This window comes from Sparus aurata, chromosome 23, assembly GCF_900880675.1.
Source record: "Sparus aurata chromosome 23, fSpaAur1.1, whole genome shotgun sequence".
In the NCBI taxonomy this organism is placed as follows: Eukaryota; Metazoa; Chordata; class Actinopteri; order Spariformes; family Sparidae; genus Sparus; species Sparus aurata.
Genome location: NC_044209.1, coordinates 14,708,386 through 14,732,163, shown reverse-complemented (window position 1 = coordinate 14,732,163; position 23,778 = coordinate 14,708,386). Strand labels below are relative to the sequence as shown.

Sequence of the window (23,778 nt, the reverse complement as noted above, 5' to 3'; positions counted from 1 at the left end):
TTGTTCCAGGTTGAATATAATTCAACCAATAGTCAACAAACTATCTGTGCTTCTTAAGCATATTCCCAACAGTAGCAGTAGCTGTTGTGTGTGTAGTTGGCCCACAAGGACTCTCCTGGTTCGGTGTAGAGCTAATGGCGGTGATTCTGCTTTATCATACTGCATCAAAATAGGCAGGCAGGAAATGCGGGGCCACTTCTTTTTTATTTGCTAGCTAATGGCTAGAATAATACTGAATAAGATAAAAGGTGTTTTGCAAAGGTGTTTTCACATTAGTGGTTGCACAACCTAACACTTACTAGATTTTTAAAATACTTTTTCTTGAAAAGTGATGAGCAAAAATTGTAAATCGATTATCAGTTGCAGTTGCTAAATTCATTATCAGTCTCCAATATCGATCTTTTCAGTTCCGAACACATTTAGTCGGCAAAGTGAGGTGTCAGTAATTGGGTTGCACTGTATTGTTGAATTACAAAGGAGCCAGGAGAAGTTCTTAGCAATGCTAGCTTTTTCTGAGCTGAGCCGCCTCACCTCAAGGGATACTACATGAGGCTTAACTGAAATTTACCAATTCACGGATACTCCATCCTTTTGTATCCCTTAATTGTGTGTTATATCGTTTAGAATTGATTGATTGAAGTATATGTTTTTGTATAGACATAATGTTTGTAAATCTTATAACTTCGAACAGTTTTAGTGTTGCAAGCATCAGTAGGTCTAAAAATTCAATAATCCAAAGATTACCTGAGATGGTGTCTCATGAAAGAAAACTGCTTCCCTTTATTTGGTTGATGTACAGTTATGTGCAGCAAATAAAAAAAACAATTGTGATTGTTATTGTTAAACACAGAGGTATTGGTAATTCTGTGTGTGTGTGTGTGTGTGTGTGTGTGTGTGTGTGTGTGTGTGTGTGTGTGTGTGTGTGTGTGTGTGTGTGTGTGTGTGTGTGTGTGTGTGTGTGTGTGTGTGTGTGTGTGTGTGCGTGCGTGCGTGCGTGTGGGTGCGGGTGCGGGTGCGTGTGCTCGTTCATCTGGCTGGCAGCATGCATTGTCAGCTCTGTACCATCCCGTCTCTCTGCCCCTTGGGGACTTCATTAAGCCAGGATCAGTCCAGCTGAGGCCCACACAGCCTTCCTATATTACTTCCTCCCTCAATCTCTCAACATCCATCTCTGCTGTCCTTCATTTTCTGTCCTTAGTGCTTTTGTATGTCCATCCCTCATGATCCCTCTTTCACTGACCACCACCCCGCAAAATACACACACACACACAGTGACACATTACAGCACCTGCATGTTGTGCATTTGTGTCCACTTGAAAGCATTGAAGCAAGGTTCACCCTCTGACCTGAGCTTTCAGGAAGTAGCGTGTGGTATTTTTTTGTGTTTGCCAGTGTGTATGCATCCACACAGTAGCTTCAGTGTCTGCACCGTGTGTACATTAACGTACAAAAGAGCGAGTGGTCATGGCATTACCTCACAGCATGTTAGGTCCTCACGGTGGAGAGGCCCAGTGGGCTGAACCTTAGCCATAAAAGGACTCTGTTGTCTACCAAACATTGTGTTATTGTTTTGTTGCGTGGGCGCTGGGATCATTTGTAAACAATACCAGCCTTGATCTGGTCGACTGCTGCTGCACTTTTTTTCTTCTGCCAAGATCACAGCCCCTGCTATCCTCCTCCCTCCATGCCTTATGTTAAATCTCATGCATGTCTTTGTCTATGTATGCAACCTTTTTCTGCCCTGCAGCTCCAGTACCATGTTCAAGACCAGAACACTGGTCCTTAATCATGCACGATCTGTGACTACATCTATGTGAGTTTGCTCATTTCATGTCCTCGTCCAATGCCAAGAAAGCACCTCCTTGGAAGTGGCAGTTTTCTGTCAAAACCTTGGTATTGCTACTTATAATTGTCACGGCATTCCCAGCTTGTAGTCGTCATAGATTTAGACCAAAAATTACATTTGTCTTCATTTGTGATCGTATTATATGCCTGTTCATACATAAACACTTACATGTGTGAGAAGATTGTCATTCCAGCACCAGGGGGCCTTTGTAGGGTTATTCTTGCTCTCTTTTGCATGCCGCTGTTACTCAAGAGGCTTTCCATTGTGGGCAGCAGTGCTAATTGCAGATGGAGTGGTCTTGGCTAAATATTTAGTGACAGTTTTGAAAGGTTGAAAGATCTGAGGGTGGGGGGAGGATAGAAGAGTCCCCCTTTTGTTTTGTTTTACTTCATGCCTCGTGAGTGCATAATGAAAGTCTCCAGGCTTTATCGTTCAGCTGTTAAACAACCAACACCCCCCCCCCCCCGCCTGTACTGCCCCCCATCTCTCCAATGCGCCCATCCCCTCCCCCAACCAGCCTTTCAGTGCTTTTCCAGAGAGGGAGACTATCCTCCGTCAGGATAGGAATAGAGCAGGATATAAATAAAGCCAGAGGGAGGCAATAGATAGAAGAGGAGAAAGCCAGCCAGAGCAGTGTTGGTGGGAGGGACCTAGTATGAGGGGTGAGGAAGGAAGGGAGGAGGGGTTGTCTCATGCCGCGCAAGAGCTGTGCAACTTCTTGGCAGCATTTCAGAAACGAGCCTCTGAAGCTTGGCGAGCCGAGCAGACATATTGAGGCAAGGATGATCGCTGCGTCGCACAAAACCTAGCTCTTTACAGGATGGTTGGGAGGCACCTCTCCACAGGTATTTCACTCTGGTGTTTCCTTCTTTTCCCCCTATCTCTTTCCATTTTTCAGTCTTCTCTGCCTCTTCTGTGTTGTTTTGGTGGCTTGTATTTATACAATGTGCGGATGAGCAACATTAAAGCTGCAGCAACAGTGCATTGTGTGCATGCAGTGTTGAGTTCTTATGTTTTGCGTTATTGTAAGAGACATGTGTGCTATTAAAGCAGCAGAGTTGGAGATGCAGACGGTAGCTCAGAGTCTTTTTGGCTGTAGTTCAGGACTGAGAAAATGGCGGTCCTGCACTTCTCAGTAGAGTGACGCTACAGAACGACAGCACTGTGTGTGTCAGAAACACAGTGCCCTCTTTTTTTCCCCTCCTATTCTCTCACTGCCTCCTCTCTCCTTTAGTTGCAAGAATTGAAGTATGCTTGAAACCTGGTTGGTACAAAATGTCTGTCATTCATGTAGATGACACAATTATTCTTTGCATACAAACTAAGCATGCATGGGAAGGAACATGTAAACAACAAGCTGCAGCATGAGGGGCAGCAGAAATGAGGCAATGAGGTGGCAGCAGGTTGGTCAGTGCACCAATCATGATCTGCAACTGGGTTTAGTTTGTATCAACATGATCCACATGCACACTACACTCCAGGGAGCTGGCTGAATTCACTCCACAGGGATCTAAATCCAAAGCGTTACTATTGTGTTATCAGAGCAATTGTGCAGGCAGATGGAAACAGAGGTTGAGGTGAGGAGACTGGCTGCCTAGAGCTAGTGCAGAGTGTTCGTGCTTCATGTCAAGCAAAGGTCAATGCTGCAATGCTTAGGAGGTCAGAAGTGAGTCAGCTGCTTAGCTTCTGTCATTGAATACGTCCTCAAATGTGTTTCCCAAATATGACGGTCCCTTTGAGGGTGACCTAATGACTAAGATTTGAAGACTATGCATACGGTGCAATTTTCCATTTTGTCATTTTTTTATCTATATTTACTGGGGTGTAAAAAAAAAAAGAAAAACTAAAAAAACGATTTCCGATTCATATCGTTTTTTTTTAAGTTAAAGATAGAATTACATCAATACGTGGAACTCTGGATCAATCTAAATGTACTGTCAACTGGTCTATGACCCCAGTTTCAAAGTTATGAATCAGTTGAGTGAAGCTGCTATGCTGATACTTCCTCACAGCGTCTTCAAACTTTGGTAAAAGGTCAAAGGTCAGCACGAGACTCTTGCAAGATGCAGCTTGAAATCTTAGCGTAGCATTGCCAAGGAAACAAAAGCAGCATGTCCGATAACACCAACAAAGACTCTTGTAAGGGATGCACACCAAATAATAGTAAAATCTAAAGGTTCAATTTTAATTTTTGGTTTTAGAATTGTATTTAATATTGTATTTTTCAAAAACCCAAAACACACAAGAGGTTTGACTTCAACCCTTTCACATTTTGGTATAAAATGGCCCACCACAATGTTCAGTGTCAGAATATTTGGTTTTGAGAATCCAGATACAGCAAATATACCTTTTTAGGAAAAAGTAGGATGCAAAAAACTCAAGTCAGTAGGAAATGTCTTCTGTAGTACATTATGTTACACTGTGAATATATTCTCATCTTTCCTTAATTACATCGTGGGGAGAATTGGTCCTGTCTTGAGACATTGCTTATTTGGAAACATCTATGAAAACTGTGCGTGACCTATAAAATGTTATAGTGTTCAAATTGAGTGTACAGATATTGCATTATTTTCTAATTAAAGCTGCTTCTGCTATCATATTAGTCATTCTTCTCTCTGTCTTCGCACTCCATAGTGTGGGTGGTATTTATTTTCACTAATAAGGCATCTTGTGAAGTCTATGTACACATAAGTAGGCACCTTACATGTTGCCATGGTATTTCAACCTTACTAAGCATATGTGGGTGTGATGACGTACATGACTTATACCTCAATTCTCTCATCCTCTTGCTCATGCCTTGTTGTTTTTCTTTCCTCACATACAGAACTGCCCCCACAGAGCAGCCAGGGAGCCCAGTATGATAATCCCCTCTGGGGACACCTGCCAGCCAACAGGAGCGCCACAAGTGCTGCATCTTCCATCAATCTCAGTGGCTGGGATCAACTGATCATTGACCAGAAGGACACAGAGGCTTGGCCTTCTATTACCCTCAGCCAGAGCCAGGCCCCTCCAGGAGGATGCCCTTTGGACACTGACCCTGGTCACCTGACCAGCAGCAGCAGTAGTACTAGTAGTAGTTGTAGTACAGTGAGTATGGCCACAGGGGCCAATAATCAAACGGGCCACTTCTCTGCCAACCATCTTAGCAGCAAGGCCAACAGTGGGCCCAGCCCTGCCAATCATACTGGAACCAGCATGCTCTCTAGCCAGGTTGCAGCCAATCGCAGCTGGGGCTCTGGGCCTGGACCTTCCCATTGCCCCCCCCAGTCCTCAGTGGGGAGTGAAGGGAAAAGTGACAGCCCAGTGGCCGGGGGAGCCAGCAGGGGCTGGGGCTCTTCTTCATCATCCTCCACCACCAACTTTAACTTGAACCTAAACCCTAATGCCAACCCCTCTGCCTGGCCCATGTTGGGGCATGATGGGGGTGGCACAGGGGGAGGCAGCTCAGGGGGAGCCAACACCATTTCACCTCCTCAACCTTCACCCAACCTCTGTAATCCACCTGGCCCCCCACCAGTCCAGACCAGCACTTGTACTGGAGCCAACACTAACAGCAACTCCTCGGGGATTGGCAGCGCCTGGGGCAGCATAATGGCCTCTGACACGTCAGAGCCTCACCCCTCCCCGTCCACGAATGTGTCTTTCAGTTCAGAACCTCAAAACCTTAAAACTGATGGACCAAATCACACTAATAAGCAGGAACCCCCCAGCCCCATCCGCAACTTGCCTGGCTGGGGTAGTGCACCTGTAGGCTTGGGTTCCATGGGCCAGCCCCCACCGGGGGGCACACAGGTCAATGGAGAAGATGGTAGTTCAGTATGGGGTAACAGTGGTGAGTCAAAGGCTCCTTCAGCTAAGGAGACACCTGGCTGGGACTCTGGCTGGGGCCATGGAGGAGGTGGAGCAGGAAACTCGGGAGGCTGGGGTGACCAGTCGGGTGGAGGCTGGGGGAAGAACACTGAAGAAGCCCAGGGAGGCTGGGATGCCCCCAGCTCTCCTCCCCAGGATCCACAGGCTAGTCCTTGGAGCAGAGCTGTTAGCACAGCTGGTGCTAGTGAAGGAAGCAGTGACAGCATGGAAGGACATCCCCGGCAAAGAGACCCCTCATCGAGAGATAATCCAGCTCCTCTGCTGCCTGCCCCAGATCTGGACCCCAGGGTGTTGTGTAACACTGGCTGGGGACAGACCCCTGTTCGCCAGCACACCACCTGGGACATGGACAATACTAAGCGCAAAAATGCAGATGCGGGGGCTGAGTCATGGAGTTCTGGCCCACCCACTCCAAGTGATGCCCAGGGGCCCTCCAACACTAACATGGGCCCCTCTCAGAGGACTGACTCTGGGAGCAGAAATGATGTGCCTGGTTCTCAGGGAGCTTCAGGTTGGGGTGGAAGCATAGCTGCTACTAACCAGCCTAGCTCTGGTTGGGGAGAGCCACCCAACAACATTAAGCCCCCATGTGGTCCTAGTGGCTGGGGAAACCCTCCAACAGGAGGCCCCACCACTAGTATGACCAAGAATGGGGGTCAGTCCTGGGGAGAGGAGAAGTCAGCTGGGTGGGATGATTCTCACATCAAGGCAACATCCCAGGGCTGGGTAGAGCAACCCAAAGCGTCCCACAGCTGGGGCAACAATGGAGGGAGCAATAATGCAGGGGACTGGAGAGAACCAGAAGAGAGCAAAAAGAGTCCCACCAACCCTGGGTGGGAAGGAGAAGCAGGTGTCTGGAAGGAAAAATCAAGAGGCTGGGGAATGGCTTCTTCAGGACCGGGGGTATCTGGAACTGGAGGAAATGGGGGCTGGGGAGAGCCCGTTTGCCAGCGTCCCAGTGGCCCTCCTCAAAGTTGGGGGGGCAAGCCTCAGGATGGACCCAGTGGTAGTAGTGGAGGAAGTAGCATGGGCTCTTGGGGTGGCTCAGGCACAGTGAAAAAGAGTGGAAACTGGGGTGGTGGTAAGCAGGAGTCCTCGGCTGAGCCTACAGGCTGGGAGGAGCCCTCCCCACCTTCAATCCGACGTAAGATGGAGATAGATGATGGGACCTCAGCGTGGGGTGACCCTGTTACCTACAACAAAGCAGTAAACCTTTGGGACAGGAACAATCCAGGAATGTCCCAGGCTAAAGTCGCCACTGGAGGCAATAACCCACCAGGCCCGAACAACAACAACCACCCCCCCCCTCACAATCACCCCTATCACGGGCCACCTGCACCTTTACAGAACCACACCCAAAACTCCCAAAACCCAGGTCCCACTAGTGGGCCTATGGAACCTGTTGTCCAGCATCAGTCTGGGCCATCTCACAGCAGGGGTCCCCTGATAAATCAAGGTAGGACAACACAATCAGTTTGCAATAGCCCACACCTCTTCTGTTTAGCCAATTTGGCCAGATTTATTGGATAATAGTACAGTACAGCTAGATTAAATAGTCAACATTCAGACTTGATTTGATTTGATATCAGATATTTAAAATGCAACTCAAGTTGAACAGTTTAATTGTTTCCTTGTTTCTCTATTTTTCACTGTAAAAGCTGTTAAACATGAAAGTTGGTTGTCGGTTAGTTAGCACAGTGCACTGTTAAGCTCCAATCTGTTGATCCACTTAAAGGCCAAATCTTGACCTAGTTTGCCCTCTTTGGATTTACGTCTAATCAACTATCGAAATGAGTTAAGTAGTACCAGCCCTGTCCCTCCCTCATGAGGCTCCTCACATTTCACAACAGTCGACACGTCTGTGCGGGTAGCCCTGGCAACCTCTCATGGGTGCCCAGAGGAAGCACAAGAATGCTGTTTACAAAGTGTCTCGTGAAAATAGCGATTCACCACAAACTGTTTGAGACGAATCGGAAGTGTGTGATTATATGGGAGCCACCATCTGTCAGTAATAGAAGGGAGGAGGTGGAGCAAGCCCTAGTAGCTGAGAGGGGTCAGACGCCCCCTGCTGTCCCTCACTTGACCCTGCATGCTGACACTACATTGGTTTCATTTGCTTCCAAATAAAACCTAATGGTAGTCCCTATTGCTGGCATAATGGCTGTTGAGCAAAGTAGGATAACTCCTCACTACTTATCATAGCTAAGGAAAGACAGTGTTTGGAATAACATAACTTCCAGTATGCTATGTTTTAGATCGGTGTAACGCCTCAGCAATTCATCCTAGAAGTTTGAATGTTAACTATAATTTTGGAGCAGCTTTTAGGACTTGACCTCTCCCTGGAGAGAGAGCTAAGCCGAGCCTGGCACTGCCACAGGCGCAGAGACAGCACTGTCTCTCTCATGCCAAGAGGGACCGGGCTGTGCCAAATTTTAAATGGGCATCTTCTCCCTCTGTCAACCATCCTGCAAAGCCAACCTAGGTTTGTGCCATCCTACACAAGTGGCACTTCACACTTCAGAACAGAAGGATAAAAGGGGTGATGGTATTTACCAGAGGCTCAGTTTGATTTAAAGCTCAGCTTATCTCAACAAATCTAAAGCACAGGAAAACAATCAAAGACAATACAAGTGGTATGTTTTTGTCGGCCTATCAGATACATACATTACAATTAAAGCTGTATTTACAATTTGAGGCTAAATATTTTAATCCATTTTTTGAGTGTGTGGAAAATGCTTCATAGCAAAGACACATTTGCTTGTCATATTTCTGGCGTAAAGCAGGACACATCTAAACTTACTACCAGTCAGTAACTAATCAGAGGTGATATAGTTCGATCAAATTTAAATAGATTAAATTTAGCATTTTGCATTCAAAGGAGCATGAGCAGCACAAATCTTTTCAGCCAACGCTTCATACTCATATATTCAAGCATATTTAGTCAATTCAACCAGTCAATAACAAAGCACTATTGGTCAGACAGTGCAAAGGAATGTGAATAGCGCAAATGAGCTTTCATAATATGTTTCTGCCCTCTTACGAGAAAAATTAGTTAAATGAGTTGAAATGCTGGAGGTGATATTAACTTATAAAAGATTTCTGTATTTGTGCAGTGAAGTATTTTTGCTGAAAGTCCCTTGTCCTTGTGTGTCTTCCAGGTTGGGGAGAGATACAAGGCTCCCACACAAAATCAGAGAGCTCTTGGGGGGAACCTGCACCCCCTCCGGTCAGCGTGGACAATGGGACATCTGCCTGGGGCAAGCCTACCGGGAGCTGTGGAGGCTGGGCAGACGGCAACCCAGACAGCTATGGCCGGGGCAACCCAGCGATGACATCTGCATCTTGCAAACCCGGTAAATAGTTCAAATTGGTCTTTACCGTGTGCGCTCCGCGGCTTAGAAAAGTTCATTAATTCTCTCCAGATGAGTCAAATCAAAGACATCAGTATGGTATAAGGGAAGCGAGAGCAGTCGAAATATTACCCAGAATTCCACACTGACCCCTTGTGGCCAGGTTCAGACTAGTTTTATGTAGTAATGTGCAACATGTGACAGTTTCAGTTTATGTAACATTTTCTGAAATATTTACCCTAGGCTTGAATTTTGTCACTTTACTTTTCCTTCATCAGAGTTTTCTTAACCTGATATATACAGTGTATATATTTAAAAACTGAAATCTCACTAGCAAGAGGACAACTAGCCAGATAATTATCTTAAATTTGAAGCTGTTGTATCAGATCTTTTAAAAAAACAAACAAGGTGAAATTTGCTGTTTTTAGGGTTAGTGTTTCACAATGTGTGGAGGTGAAGAAAAATATATCCTCTGTGATGTCAGAATGATCATTTTATACACATTGAGGCTTTCAGTAATACATTTGATTTCATTTGCTTTATTTTTTTTTCCTTTAAAAATATAAAACAACCTCATAAAGGTATCGCATAAGGCATGTGTCACAGTTTTCTCTTGGTTTACATCCTCTCTTGCTGTGTGTTTTCCAGCCCCCAAACCTATGCAAGACGGATGGGGAGGTGGAGGTGAAGAGCTGAACTTGTCGGGCGGCCAGTGGGATGCTGAGGAGGGAGACATGTGGAACAGCGCTGCCTCCCAAGAGAGCAACTCCTCCTGTAACTCATGGGGCAATGCATCTAAAAAGGTCCCACAGAAGGTGTGAAGCACCAGCTACATGCAGACTTATCTCTGAGACCTTAAGTATCTTTTTCATATGACGTATTGTAAAATAGAATGAAATTAATCTAGACATAATCATTTTCTGTCTTCATCTTTGACAGGGAAAGGTCCCAGGGAAGCAAGAAGATGCCTGGATCATGAATCGTCTCATCAAACAGCTGACAGACATGGGCTTCCCTGTGAGTTAAAGTGACATAAAACTCATATTCGTATAAAAAGTCATTTTTTATATTAATATAGCTATATCACCTTAGATTAATGGTGATTGTTTTAACATAATGTAATAAATGACTCATCTAAAGGTGGGTAAATTGTGATGGCGAGGCAAAACCTTGATAAATTGTAAAATTTTTAACTTGGGCATCTTCCAGAGCCACCATCAAACAATGACAGCACTGCACTTATGTGATTGTACATTTGCTAAAAAAAATCTGTAGTTTTTTACAGTTAAGCGTATGCTAATTAGTCCAGTTACAATTGTGAGTGGTCATTTAATGCACAGTTGGAGCAAATGTGTGAGACCAGTAACCCAGGCTAAACAGTGTTATTTATATTTCTAACATTAGTCATGAAAAGAGAAGTTACATTTTTGCATTCATTTGTTTGTGCTTAACTGATGCTTTCTGGTTTCTTCTCCAGAGGGATCCAGCAGAGGAGGCTCTTAAGAGCAGCAACATGAACCTAGATCAGGCCATGAGTGCCCTGCTGGAGAAGAAGACTGAACTGGACAAGCGTGGAATGGGGCTAACCGGCCACGACTACAACAATGGGCTCATCAACAAGCCCATAAGCTGCCCCCGGCCTCCGCTTCTTTCCAAAGACCCCTCAGCAGATCCCCGTTTGCCCTTCATGGATAAGGTAATTGATTAATTTGCATTTGCATACTGTACATGAAATAGAATTTTAGCTGGTTAGGTCGGTATAGGAAATATGTGTAGGAAATATGCATTAATTGGTGTTTTTGAATGGATTCACTAGTAGTGTTAGTTGATAAAACCTGGTTCCAAATTCAGTGTAAAACTTTATGTAAGATGTTTTTACTCCACATCCAGCTCCTACAGTGAGTAGTTCAAAAATCTTCTATTTAGTAACCTCTGCGTACACAAACAATGTTCTCAGTGCTCGTGTTCATGTGTAGAGACCCTGGTGATACTACGAGCAAAACTTCATGTTGTGTCGAGCCTTCTTAGTGTTTTAAAAATAGCGATTTTGATGCTAGCGGAGAAGTGCCCCTGCACCCCATTGAAAATTAGCTTGCCCAAAAACGAAACTACAGTAAATCTTAAAAGTGCCTCTTTCGTCGTAATTATGCATTTACACAAAGGTTTGACTCATAATCAATCACAAATAAAGCTTCGGCTGCTTTTTGGCGAGAGTTTCACTTTAATATAGAACAAAAATTACCAATTTTGACCTTTTGTCAAAAAGGGTTGAACGAACAGCTTCCAATTCCTAAACAAACAATACACCTTAAATTTTCCAAATTATCATTATCATTGTCTCGTTTCTTCTTTTTTGGATTTCATGTATTTTGATGCAACTTTAAATACAATATTCAAGACATTTCAAACCCATGAATGTATATAACTGATTTCAAGACTGTTTAAGGACTTGCTGGCACTGATGGAATAGGTGCAAGGACACTGATAACTGAATAGTGGAATCTCATCTTGTGTTGGAACCAGGTAGACTGGCAGTCTTTTGACTCTTCCTTTGTCCAGCAGATGCAGAGTGGAATGTTTGGCGGTGGTGGAGCAGCACAAGCCCGGGCCATGCAGCAACCGCAGCCGCCTCCTCAGCCACCAGTGCCGCCTCTCAGTTCCTCTCAACCTAGTCTACGTGCTCAAGTGCCTCAGTTTCTCTCCCCTCAGGTAAACACACACACACACACATGTGGCCTCATTTCTCACTTACTATGTAAACACTGTAGAAGGCAAGGCATTTAATTTATGCAGTCATAAATATTTTACATCCAGATTTCAGTGTACAGTCTAAAAAAATCTTCACGATGAGCTTCTCATGTATGATGAATCAGTTCAGACTTATTTTGCTATTAAGCCTTATTTTTCATCAAAACAGTGGAGCCGGTCCTCATGTCCTTTCAACGCCCAGGAAAAATGGGAGAAATTTATTTATACGTTTATCTAGCTTAAATTCAAGTCACAAGACACAGAGATGCACTGAATTACTAACCCAAAGTGTTGGTACAGTCTTGACAATTTAGGAATGGGACTAGAAAATCAGGTAGCTTTCTCCTGAATCACTAATTGCACATTTTTAATAGAATTCAAATTGTGCTTCGAGGTAGTCATTTTCACCATCATGACCAGAATGATTTAAATGGGTTGGACTGATTTTCCAGGTATGGTATTAACTTAGTTAAGGTGCATCCATGAACATGAGGTCACCAGGGTCTCCCTAATCCAATCTGTTTTACATTTTGATTTTACATTTTGACATTGTTTTCTTAATGTGATGATACTTTGTCCACAGGTTCAAGCACAGCTCTTACAGTTTGCAGCAAAAAACATTGGTCTGAATCCTGCACTTTTAACCTCACCAATAAACCCTCAACATATGACCCTTCTGAATCAACTTTACCAGCTGCAACTGGTGAGTCTCATTTCTGCCTTCCTCGCTTTCAGTTTTATTAGACACTATCAAGTTGTAACTAAATTGATAGACACAGTGACGTCTTTTGACAGTGAAACCATGACATCTATCTGACACACAGGCATACCAGCGTTTACAAATTCAGCAGCAGATGTTGCAGGCGCAGCGTAACGTTTCTGGCCCCATTCGACAACAAGAGCAGCAAGTAAGTTTACCTTCTTAGTCTTCAGTTCCCTATTTTCCTACTCTGTCTTACTCACTCCAGGGTTCGTACGGGTGCTTGAAATCCTTGAAAGTGCTTGAATTTCAATGTTGTGTTTTCAAGGTCTGAAAACTGCTTGGATTTTAGTTTAAGTGCTTGAAAGTGCTTGACATTATAACTCTGTGTCTTTTACAAAATTGGGATCAGACTGGATAATTAATTTCTGAAGTTTTGCTATTATAGAATATAATTTTAGATGTTTACAGCATAATACAATGTACATAATTGTGATAAAAAGTGAAGAAAAAAATCACAAGTATATATATTCCTTTAGATACGTATTTTACCCCAGCAGTAAGGTGCTGGAAAATCTTTAAAATTACCCTAAAAAGTGCTTGAAAAGTGCTTGAATTTGACCTTGAAAAATGTGTACGAACCCTGTCACTCCCATCACTGTAAATAAACTAGATTTTTAAATTATTGCTCTAGTTAATTGAAGTGAAACGCTGTAAAAACAGTCCAGGCCAAATTTTATTTCTGTTATATAGATCCTAAATATGTCTTCACTTTGATGCCGTCCCAGGTTGCACGTACAATCAATAACATGCAGCAGCAGATCCAACAGCACCAGCGTCAGCTGGCACAGGCTTTGCTGATGAAGCAGCAACAACAGCAAGCACCCCCCTCCCACTCGGGCCTGCATCCTGGCGGGGCCAAATCCACCCTGGATTCATTTCCAGGTCACCCCCAGGCTCCAGGCCTCCCTGACCTGCAGACCAAAGAGCCGCAGTCATCTCCCAACACCTACAGCCCCTACTCCCTCTGTAAGCAGCATTGACTGATCTCTCTCAATAAAGTCTGAGTCCTTGTGGGCTTGTGAAGTAACATCTATCTCTGTCTCCTCAGCTGGACTGAATCCAAACATGAATGTAAACTGCATGGAGGTGGGAAGTCTGTCAATGAAGGAACCTGCCCAGCCTCAGTCGCGCCTTTCGCAGTGGACGCATCCTCACTCCATCGAAAGCCTCTCTGGAAACTCCTCTCCTCTAGAGTCCAATTTGGGCAAGCACGGTGAGAAAAGGAAATGCTGGGTAATTTAAAAATCCCCACTAGGGAACACATTCATATCTGAAAGTGTGTTTGCATGGCAAAGTTTGTGTTATAATGGCTGATCATTTTATTTTGAAAACATTCATGGTATTCTTTTTCTAAATGAATCCTCATCTCCAATTAAAAATTACTGTGAACAAACTGTCTTTCATTATTTACTTAAATGTAAAACATTTCCTACATATAACTGATGTCAACCTCTAAACTTATGTTTTCACTTTTGTCAGGTGCCAACCTTGGCCCCCCTGGTAAGCCCCATCAGCTGGAGGACTCCTACAGCCCCTACAACCTGATGTCCAGTTCAGACTCTCCTACCAGCCCCCTGGTCCCCCCAGACAGCTGGGGGCAGGGCAAGAGCAACAATGACAAGATGGCCAATGGGACCAATATTAACTGGCCACCAGGTTAGATACCTCACTGTTAATTGGTTATTGAAACATCTGACTCCAAGTTGCCTTCAGGCGTCTGACTTGGATCACTCTTGAACAGTTTGTTTCGAGAAATTAACCATCTTGGCAACTACTGCTATTGATTGACTTGGTCAGAAATAGAAAAACTGAACTGATGCCAGGTCACCACTTGTTTGGTAGCTGTCACATAATTACAGATTTAGACTATCACTATGTAATCTTTACTCTTATGCTTTTAATTACAGAGTTCTGCCCCGGTGTGCCCTGGAAGGGTCTCCAGAATATTGACCCCGAGACAGACCCCAACGTGACCCCTGGCAGTGTCCCCAGCGGGCCCACTATCAACACCAACATTCAAGATGTCAACCGCTATCTGCTACGGGACAGGAGTGGAGGTGAGAGCAGGGTCAAGAGTTTCAGAGCAGGGGCTGAACAAGTGTCTCAGTAAAGTCCAGTGCCATGTTACGGTACAGTAAAACACATCCAAGCAGAATTTGAAAAGCTTGTAAAATAAGCTCTATCCCCACGTATTGTCTGACAGTATCATGCAGCTTTTGTCACCAGAGAGCCTGCTTGTATTTCTTTTGCTCTTCATTTTCCTACTGTATACTGCCTCTATGATCATTGTCATTTACCACTATATCCTCTTCTCTTCTTAATGACCTACTATGATCATTTGTAGTGCATTTTTCCTTTACTCCATTTTCTCTCTCTGCACTTTTTTCCTTATTTGTCTGTTTATTTTTGTTTGTGTTGATTGCATCGGCTTAGGCTCCTCTCCCACTTCATCTCAGAACGAGGCTCTGCCTCCCTCCACTGATTGGTCAGTCAGTGCCTACACTAGCTCGTTCAGTCTGTCATCCCCGGAGACGGACAATGCAGGTACATGGTTTATCCATAATGTCCTCCCCCCAACATTGCAGTGGCTACAATACTGCAAATCAACATTATCCTCTCCCTAATACCAGAGCCTCAACCACTCACTGGAGAACCACATCTCTCCTGCCCATTCGAGTCACTGCCCTTGATTTAGTATGACCCTCATTTTAGCTCTTTTCCTCTCAACTTTGCCTCTCATGCAGTGCATATTCCCCCTGTGGTGTTAGTCCATCTTCTCCTTTCTTCTTGTGTGAAGCATGGAAAGTGTTGTCAAATATGAGACAACGTTTTAGTCTGATCATTATACTCTGCAGGACTCCCTCCTGTAAGAGCAGCTGTGTTTCATTCACTTGGTTCTTCATGCACATCTTCACCTCCCTCACTCTTTCCCATCCAGGTAAACTATCAGAGATGAAATCTACTTGGTCTCCAGGCCCTATTTCTCACAACCAGGCCTCTCTGTCCCATGAGCTTTGGAAGGTACCCCAGGGCCCCCGGAGCAGCAACACAGCACCATCTCGCCCCCCGCCAGGCCTCACCAACACCAAGCCTTCCTCAACCTGGGGTGGCAGCTCCCTGGGTCTGGCTCAAGGTTGGAGTAGCTCTTACACCACAGGTATTCGTATAGTCAAATATTTAGAGTTAAATATGACTGGGTTGCGGCGCCGTTTAGCTCAGTTGGTAGAGCAGGCGTTCCAAATGTGCAGAGGCTTTGTCGGCTTTTGTCCCGGGTTCGACTCCCGGCCTGGGTCCCTTTGCTGCGTGTCACTCCCCCTCTCTCTCTCACCCTGTTTCCTATCACCTCTTCAGCTGTACTATCAATAAAGCCATGAAAGGGCCAAAAAATTCTTAAAAATGGGTTAATAGAACAATTTAACTAGGCTCCAACATCAGTTAAAGCACTTAAGTTTAATCCTTTTCAGATATCTTTTACAACTTATTGCATGTAAATTAAAAAGATAGTCAAACTGAAGAAGACAACCATAATTTTCATTTTTGTCAAAATCCCAGGTGAACTTGTTTTATTATTATGTTATTATTTTAAGAAATGGCATCTCAATTAGAAGCGTGTACTCTTCTTGACTGGACAAGATATTTTAGGTTTCTTTCAGTATAGAAAGAATATTTAACATTTGTGTAGTTCTGATTTATTGCAGACCACCTGGTAGCATAGACATGCAAACGTATGACATCAAACGTTAGTGTCCTGTATGTGAAAATGTTGGATATGAAAACCAAAAAACTGAAGTTGTTGACTTTCTTCATGGCTATGACTCAAAGTTCAAGACGTTTCTTAAGCTGTCATGAAATGTGAGTTGTCTAAAAGTCAGATGATGGAGCTGGTATATTACTGTGTAATGGTGTTTAGGTGTGAACATACTCGAAGAGCAAGCAGCACTTTGATGTGGCATATGACCACAGCCCAAATTGAAACTTTACAAAGTAGGCAAGATATGCAAAAGCTTCGGAAAATCTTGTGGTTGAACAAGCATCAACTGACACTGGGTGTTCTTCGACACCACCCATTAAGTTTTAGTAAATGATTTTGATGTCAAACAAGCCTGGCAAGCACAAACTTGATATTTCTCTTATACACAGCAGGTACCACGTGGAGTACAGACAGCTCCACAAGGACCAGTAGCTGGCTGGTTCTGAGGAACCTCACTCCACAGGTAACAGTTTGCAATCAGCGTCTTTCAGTTAGCCTTTAAGCATTTAGGCCTCCCAGAGAATTAACTGTATATGTCCACTAATGGCCTTCTGTTGTCCGCCAGATTGACGGTTCGACTCTACGTACACTGTGCATGCAGCACGGCCCCCTCATCACATTCCACCTCAACCTGACACAAGGCAACGCTGTAGTACGCTACAGCTCCAAGGATGAAGCTGCCAAGGCTCAGAAGTCCCTGCACATGTATGTTTTGTAATGGAGTTTTTTCAGGTGTTTGAAGGGTGTCTTTGGCCTTAAATTCAGTTTTATAAATATTAATTGCCACAAGCATTTCATTTATCCATGGTTTAACTTTGCTTGTCAAAATGAGTCACGCTATTCAGTGTGAAAGTGGGTTTTTTAATTATTAAAATCTTGAAACCTTTTACCGAACTTGATATTGCCTTTTTACATTTACTTGGACTTGCCTGTTGGCAATCGGCACATGATTCCCGCACTGAAAGGGCAGTATGAATGGGGCTATAGAGTGACCTAACTCACTCTATATTCCTACATCATCCCTTCCTCTGCATGGGTCCACCTATATACAATTTACCTTTTATACTTACCTGAAATGCTTGAAAAGGAAGTTCGTCCAAAAATCTTGAACTTGTTTTTAAATTATCTTGAAAAACTCTTCAAAAGAATGAAATGTGAGTGTCTGGTACTTGTAGACACCATGGTATTTGCTCAGTTCATTTTTATGAAGTTTTAATGATTATTCATTTGTGTTTTCCTGTTTTCTCCTTCCAGGTGTGTGCTCGGGAACACCACCATCTTGGCAGAGTTTGCTGGGGAAGAGGAAGTGAACCGCTTCTTTGCACAGGGCCAGCTGCTTGGTGGAACAACCAGCTGGCAGGCCACTCCAGGCACCAATCATATAAGGATGGGCGGGGCCGGGTCCGGAGCCTCCCACCCTATTGGTCCCTCACCCCACTGGAACAACAACAACAATGGTGGCGGCAGCGGCAGCAGTAGCAGCGGCCTGGGAACAGGCGGAGCAAAGACAGGCGGAGAGTTGCTGTGGGGTGGCGTGCAGCAGTATTCCAGCCTGTGGGGGCCCCCAAGTGGAGAGGAGGGACGGGTCATGGGGAGTCCCACCCCAATCAATACGCTGCTGCCTGGCGACCTGCTGAGTGGGGAGTCCATGTAGGACAGACAAGCCTAGAATTGACAAACACCAACAGGAGCAAAAACCTTGCAAATCATTGTGGAGATAATCAGTGTGGGTGTAACGATGAAAAGGAGAGACGAGAGGAGGACGAGGCTACATCCTCGCTGCTCACCCTCGCCAACCTCCTCTGCTCTTTTTTCAGTTTCAGTTGTTTTGTGAATCTCAGTATGAGATGTTGGTCACAGTGTTCAGCTCTTACTTTTGGAGACACAGGAAGAAGTCTTTCCTTCAACAAAGACAGAGAACTTTTTACAGAAATGAACTTTTGAGAACTCGCCTCGTGTGAAACTTTAGTCAAACTGACACAATGACGAGCTGCCATCTTTAAACTGATCCTTCTCCGCCTTTTGAGGCCAATCATACTGCACCTCAGAGATCCATTAAAAGGCATCATTCCCAAAGTAAAAAACCCTTCAATCAGAGTGGTTGTCGAACTTTCAGCTGGTCCAGACTCAACATTTGTCGCTCTCAGCACTAATATTAGCCTTAACCTCTTTCCTGCCCTGCTATCCTCACTCACTGTACTTGGTGAAGAAGCATACGGACACTTGCACACCCTTATTTCTGAGCCAGTGAAACCTGAGTGGAGAGTACATGCTGCTGCGGCTTTAACATAAGCAACCACAGCTCACGACTTCAGTGCATTTTTGCAAAGCAGATTGAGTTCCCCACACGACGCTCAAAGGGAATGATGCAACTCTGTTCGCCGTGTTCAAGCCATTTATTTTTGTAGTGTTTTTTTTTATTTTTTCTTCTTAAACCATTGCAAAACAGCTAAGAACTGATATTATTCAACTGTGTCTGTCAATCTTAACCTGGTGTGGAGTTTTTCGGGGGGGGGGGGGGGGGGGGTCGTCGCGTGTACAGTTAAAGACGTGATGGATGACAAAATGAACCACTGCTATTACTATGGAACTGTAAAGACAAATACTTCAATGCACCTCAACTCATCTGCGTGGGGAACCCCGCAGTTTGGTCTTAGTCTTGGACCCTCTCACTGATGTTGCGGAAAACCTCAAGTCCTAAATGTTTCCCACCGGTGTGTAGTCAGTGACCCCCACCTCCCTGCTCCACCTGCAAAAACACCATTTCAAGTGACGTGCAATATAAGCCACAGACTCTACCGTCCAAGCACCCTACCATGAACCTCTCACAGAAAGAGAGGCAATTATGAGGAATGATTGAACTGCAAAAGCTCTATCTACCCTGCAACCCCCTCCCCCACCCTAAAACTGCCACTACTATCCTTTCATACCCCCCTCCCCTCAAGAGTGTGTGAGCTTAGGAGAGTAGCAAGCAGGTCTTCAACCACCTTCTGTCCGAGATACAAGGACGTACACATAAAGCACTTCTTCAGCCAGCCTACTCTCCACACTTATGCCAGTGACTAGTTTTGAGGGAGGAGGACGGACAGGTGTGTGTGTTTCTTTGAATGTGTGTGTGTGTGTGTGTGTGTGTGTGTGTGTGTGTGTGCGCGTGCGTGAGGGTGGGTGGGTGGTTGGGTGCTTGGGGAGAAGGCGTCAAACCAAATTGAGAGGAGCTTGTTTTCCTTTTTACCCAGAAGACCAGATTAACTTTGTTTTTATCTTTTTGCCCAAATTTTGCGTAGGTAAAAAAGTATGAGGCAAAGATTTGTGAATAGGTGGTCTATCATAGCACTTAGCAAGAGCGTCGCAGCTCGAAATACCCTTAATGCCAACGAACAGAAGAAAAGAGAAGCACTGGCAAATAAAAACTGAAAAAACAAGGACAAAAAGCAATCTGCTTTGTGGCTTCTTCTCTATATACTTATTTTTTAACTTAACATGGATGTGAAGATGGTTTTTTTTTTTTTCCTCAGTCCTTCTTCCCTCAAGTCGGTGGGACCAGGAAGGATGTCAAACATGGTAGCAAAGTGAAGGGAAATACAAAGAAAGAACTAACTCAACTGAAGATGGGTGCAGCAGGGAAAGACCCCAAAGCATCCATCCTCACCCTCTTTATCAAAGTAAATATCACTGTTACATTGCATACTTTGAAATCTTTAGCCTTGGTGTCTGGAAATGCTCAACCTGTTTATGTTCTGCTGGGTCCAGCAGGGAGGATCGCCATCTTTTTTCATCCTTTTTTCTTTTCGTGTTCTTTCTATCGGAGGCCCTGCCAACCTGTGTGAAAGTGTGGCCACTGAGTGCCTGCCTGCTGCAGAGAGCAGTGCTCTGCAGCAGCCCTCACCCCCACCCTCCTGCTCGCTTGCTGCCTCCCTGCAGATCCCTACAAACTGGCTCCCCCCTCTACCCCTTCCCCAGGCCTCCAGGCCAAGAGCAGCTCTTTCAGAACTGGCCCACCTGTATTAAATTTACTACTACTGCTGCGCCAGACTCTGTCCTCAGCAACCTCCAACTCCGCTCTCTCTGTCTCTCTCCTGCAAGGATCACTTTAGCCAGAGATGGAGGTGTTGGGTGTGTTTTGTTTTTCTTGGTTTCATTTATGGAATTGCCAGTGTGCATTTTTATTTTATTGTTGTCATGAAGTTTGCTGATATTGTTGCTGTTATCATTGATGATATAGATAATGATTGTTTTCTGATGACAATTTCATGGCTTTTTGATATTGATCTTTATGCAGTGTTCAGCTTCTCTCCTGCCCCTCCCACCGCCTCCGAGGCAGAAGCAGTGTGTAGTCTAGAGGTACGCCTCAGCCATGCAGCAAGGCCATACTAAACACTGCAGATCTCTGTAGAAAAGGCTGGTGGGGGAGCTCTTCATGTGGGGTCAGACCGGGCATTTGAAGAGTCAAAGCAAGTGCGGAAGGGTTGTTTAAGTTTCTCCAGGATAGTGAGCCAACTTCTTCTGTCCGTCCTGGAGCACCCTCCTCCGCTCTATGTCGTCTCATAACACACACATCCTTTAGTGTTGATGGGCCTCACTCACGCTGGTGCTTTATGTTTAACTCTGGGAGCACTCAGTTACACTTAGAACCACCTCAACTGATAACAGCCTTCCATTTCTATGCAAAGACGAGGAGGTGTTGGTTCACAGCCATTTAGAAAATCACAGCCATCCGCCACATCTTCTCTTATCTTTCGACCTTTTACTACCAGGCAGCTTCCCTTGAAAATTAAACCCCTGGATAAAATGAAAGGGACACTGAAAAAGCTTCTCTTCAAGGGTTTAGTCTCCCACTGTGTGGACAGAGCTACTAGATGACACTAAAAGACCTGCTGGAGGCGTTAGTGGTTGGTAAACAGTCACTTCTTCAGTCTTGTGCCAACTCATCTACAGATATCGACTTCCATCTTGCCATATCCTAATTTTTCTTTAGAGTGATAAGATTTCAGTTTCTTTTATTGCTGCAGGGGCGTACACCACAAGCTCCAGCTGTAGGAGGCTTGAGGAGTAGAAGGGCAGGACAGATGAATGGTGCTGGTTTTTCACCAACAGGAGACTGGATATTTAGTGAAGAATCAGGCTGCAAGAGGAGGGATGGGTGGGTTGAGGGTTCCCTGTATGTGTCTGTGCACTGTTTATGGGTCACATCGGGTACATCTCTTTAAAAACCAAAAACATCTTTTTCTTTATCATCAAGGTTTTTTGCAAAAACTAGAAACTACAAAAAAAAAAGTCTGTTTCAGCTGTGCACTCCGAGGCTGAGATGCCTGTGCTGTTTCTCTGTGAGCTGTATCCTGAGGGTTCATTTTGGATCTCCAACCTGAAGGTGGCGCCAGCAAATATATAACAGGCTATTACTGCACATCTGGCTTTGAGGTCAGGGTCCAAGCAGGAGCCCCAGCGTATCAGCAGAAATGGAGACACACCTCAAGTTTGGTACCAAGTCTTAAAACTTTTGGGATTTGCCCTCTTCCAGAGTCGCTTCAGACTTGCATCATTCAACAAAACAATCACTATTGCCTGTGTTGTCTGTTTGTTCCTGGAAACCTACATATTCCTCAACACTGGACTTGAATCAAGGAACTGGCGTGGAAGTGGGGGAGTCAAATAGAGTGGGAGGATGGGTGACTGGGACAGAGGGTCGAGTCTCAGATGTGCCCTGGATTTTTTGGCGCAACACCAGCACTGAGAGCCCCGGCCCCTCCCACCACACCCCTCACCTGCACTCTTATCTACCTGTCTAGTGTTGGAAATCCGATGCTCTCCCTTTTTCTGAAAGTCACACAGACTCTAAGGCAACTGGAGCGCAAGCATAATATGCTTCTCAATCATCGATCAGACAAGGGTGTGGGGCAGGGGCCCCCGAAAAGAGTTGAATTAGCAAATCTCTCTTTAAAAAACAAAGGCCTGGGTTGAATATGCACATGCTAGTTCATATACAGTATACACCCAAGAGTACATAATGGGTGTATGTGTGTATATGGCTGGATCTCTCTGTTTTCCACTTAGCCTAAGCCCCCTCCCTCTCCCTGCCCTGCCTTCAACCCTGTGTATCCTCCTCAACAATATATTTCCCAGAAGACAAGATCATAAACATATCAGAGTAATACAAAATAATGAAAACAAATACTTGAATCAAAAGAAGCGCCAATAATGTAATGTGAACACTTTTTGTAGTGGTTTTTTTGTCTCATTCATACACTTCAGAGATTTTTTGATAGCATCGGTTCAGAGTGAATTAAATTTGTAATGCGAGTATTGTTGAAAACAAAGATCGATATAAAGGCAAATTTACATCTGTTGTATTTGAGTGTTTGCACAAGGCTGCTTGTACTGTATGTTGTGTGAATGACTGTTGACTAGCGTGTGAGGTGAAAATATGTATGAGAGCTCGTGATTACAGCGGAGGAATTTCCGCCTTGTGATTCTTTTCAATTCAGTATACTTTTGTTGTTGATTTGTTTTTTTGTTTTTTCTTTTTGCTTGTCAAAAATATATTCTGATGTTAATTGTTACTAGCCTCTAGCGTTGCACTGAGTGTCGGCCTCACCCCTCATCCAGCTAAATGAACAACATGATACAAGTACTGAGGGGAGACGGGGACAGTTCATGTGTAAATGTTTACTCAAGGACTAAAATAAGTGTGTTTTTAAAATGTAATGTTTATCTACCTTAGTGGCTTTCATTGTGGAATAATCCAAGAAAGTATGGATCATAATTGAGTATTGCACCATTTTTCAGACTGTAAACCTAAAAAAACAAAACAAAAAAACTGAAGAAAAAAAAATCACATGTGTATAAAAAAAAAAAAAAAAAATGCAGCAAAAAAAGTATTTTGCAGACCTGTGGCCATAGATTGGGGGTAGAAGGACTTCAGCTCTCCCGAATCTGAGCAACGGAGAGAGTGAAGGACAAGACATCAGACTGAGCCTTGGTTACTAGGGCTCACTTCAGAGGTGCCTACCTTTTTGGTTTGTTAGCTTTCGTTCTGTTTTCACTTCTGTTCAATTCACTCCATGTTTGTCATTCGTTTATTTTTTTTTTTCCCTGCAAGGCCACTGACAGTTTACAAACACTTTGTTTTTTTCTGGAGTTCAGAAGAAAAATTCAGCAAGACAAAATAATTCAACCATGGGAATGTTGGACAAAGAAAAAAAAAAAGGACAAATGCTTCCATTTAAAAAAAAAAAAAAAAAAGTGCAACACTTCACAGAATGAAGATTTATTGTGCTACTTTCAGAACTCTGGGATTGAACAGTGTTGTCTCGTTCTGTTTAACCTTCTTTGTTCTGTGTTAATGTTGATTTCATGGACTATCTAAAGCCTGTATGTTTTATGTTGATTATATATATTTTTCCTTTATATAAAAAAAGAAAGAAAAGAAAAAAAGACATAATTGCTCACTATC

General features: G+C 44.1%; 1 protein-coding gene across 5 annotated transcripts in view; it reads left to right on the top strand.

The window, feature by feature from the left end:
• Window positions 1-23,187, top strand: part of tnrc6c1 (trinucleotide repeat containing adaptor 6C1) — a 44,768-nt gene extending 21,581 nt beyond the window's left edge. For 2 of the 5 annotated variants that reach the window (XM_030408935.1, XM_030408931.1), the window contains 17 exons: window positions 4,671-7,172; window positions 8,875-9,069; window positions 9,715-9,881; window positions 10,006-10,083; window positions 10,544-10,762; window positions 11,626-11,775; window positions 12,398-12,517; window positions 12,639-12,722; window positions 13,303-13,543; window positions 13,626-13,790; window positions 14,057-14,233; window positions 14,485-14,634; window positions 15,011-15,121; window positions 15,516-15,734; window positions 16,718-16,791; window positions 16,894-17,033; window positions 17,583-23,187. In XM_030408935.1, the coding sequence (XP_030264795.1) occupies window positions 4,671-7,172; window positions 8,875-9,069; window positions 9,715-9,881; window positions 10,006-10,083; window positions 10,544-10,762; window positions 11,626-11,775; window positions 12,398-12,517; window positions 12,639-12,722; window positions 13,303-13,543; window positions 13,626-13,790; window positions 14,057-14,233; window positions 14,485-14,634; window positions 15,011-15,121; window positions 15,516-15,734; window positions 16,718-16,791; window positions 16,894-17,033; window positions 17,583-17,982 (5,192 nt within the window). In that variant the 3' untranslated portion in view covers window positions 17,983-23,187. Of the gene's footprint in view, window positions 1-2,404; window positions 2,692-4,670; window positions 7,173-8,874; window positions 9,070-9,714; window positions 9,882-10,005; window positions 10,084-10,543; window positions 10,763-11,625; window positions 11,776-12,397; window positions 12,518-12,638; window positions 12,723-13,302; window positions 13,544-13,625; window positions 13,791-14,056; window positions 14,234-14,484; window positions 14,635-15,010; window positions 15,122-15,515; window positions 15,735-16,717; window positions 16,792-16,893; window positions 17,034-17,582 lie in introns of those variants that run through there. The other 3 variants (XM_030408936.1, XM_030408932.1, XM_030408934.1) reach the window with 3 other exon arrangements.
• The last annotated feature ends 591 nt before the right edge of the window (window positions 23,188-23,778 follow it).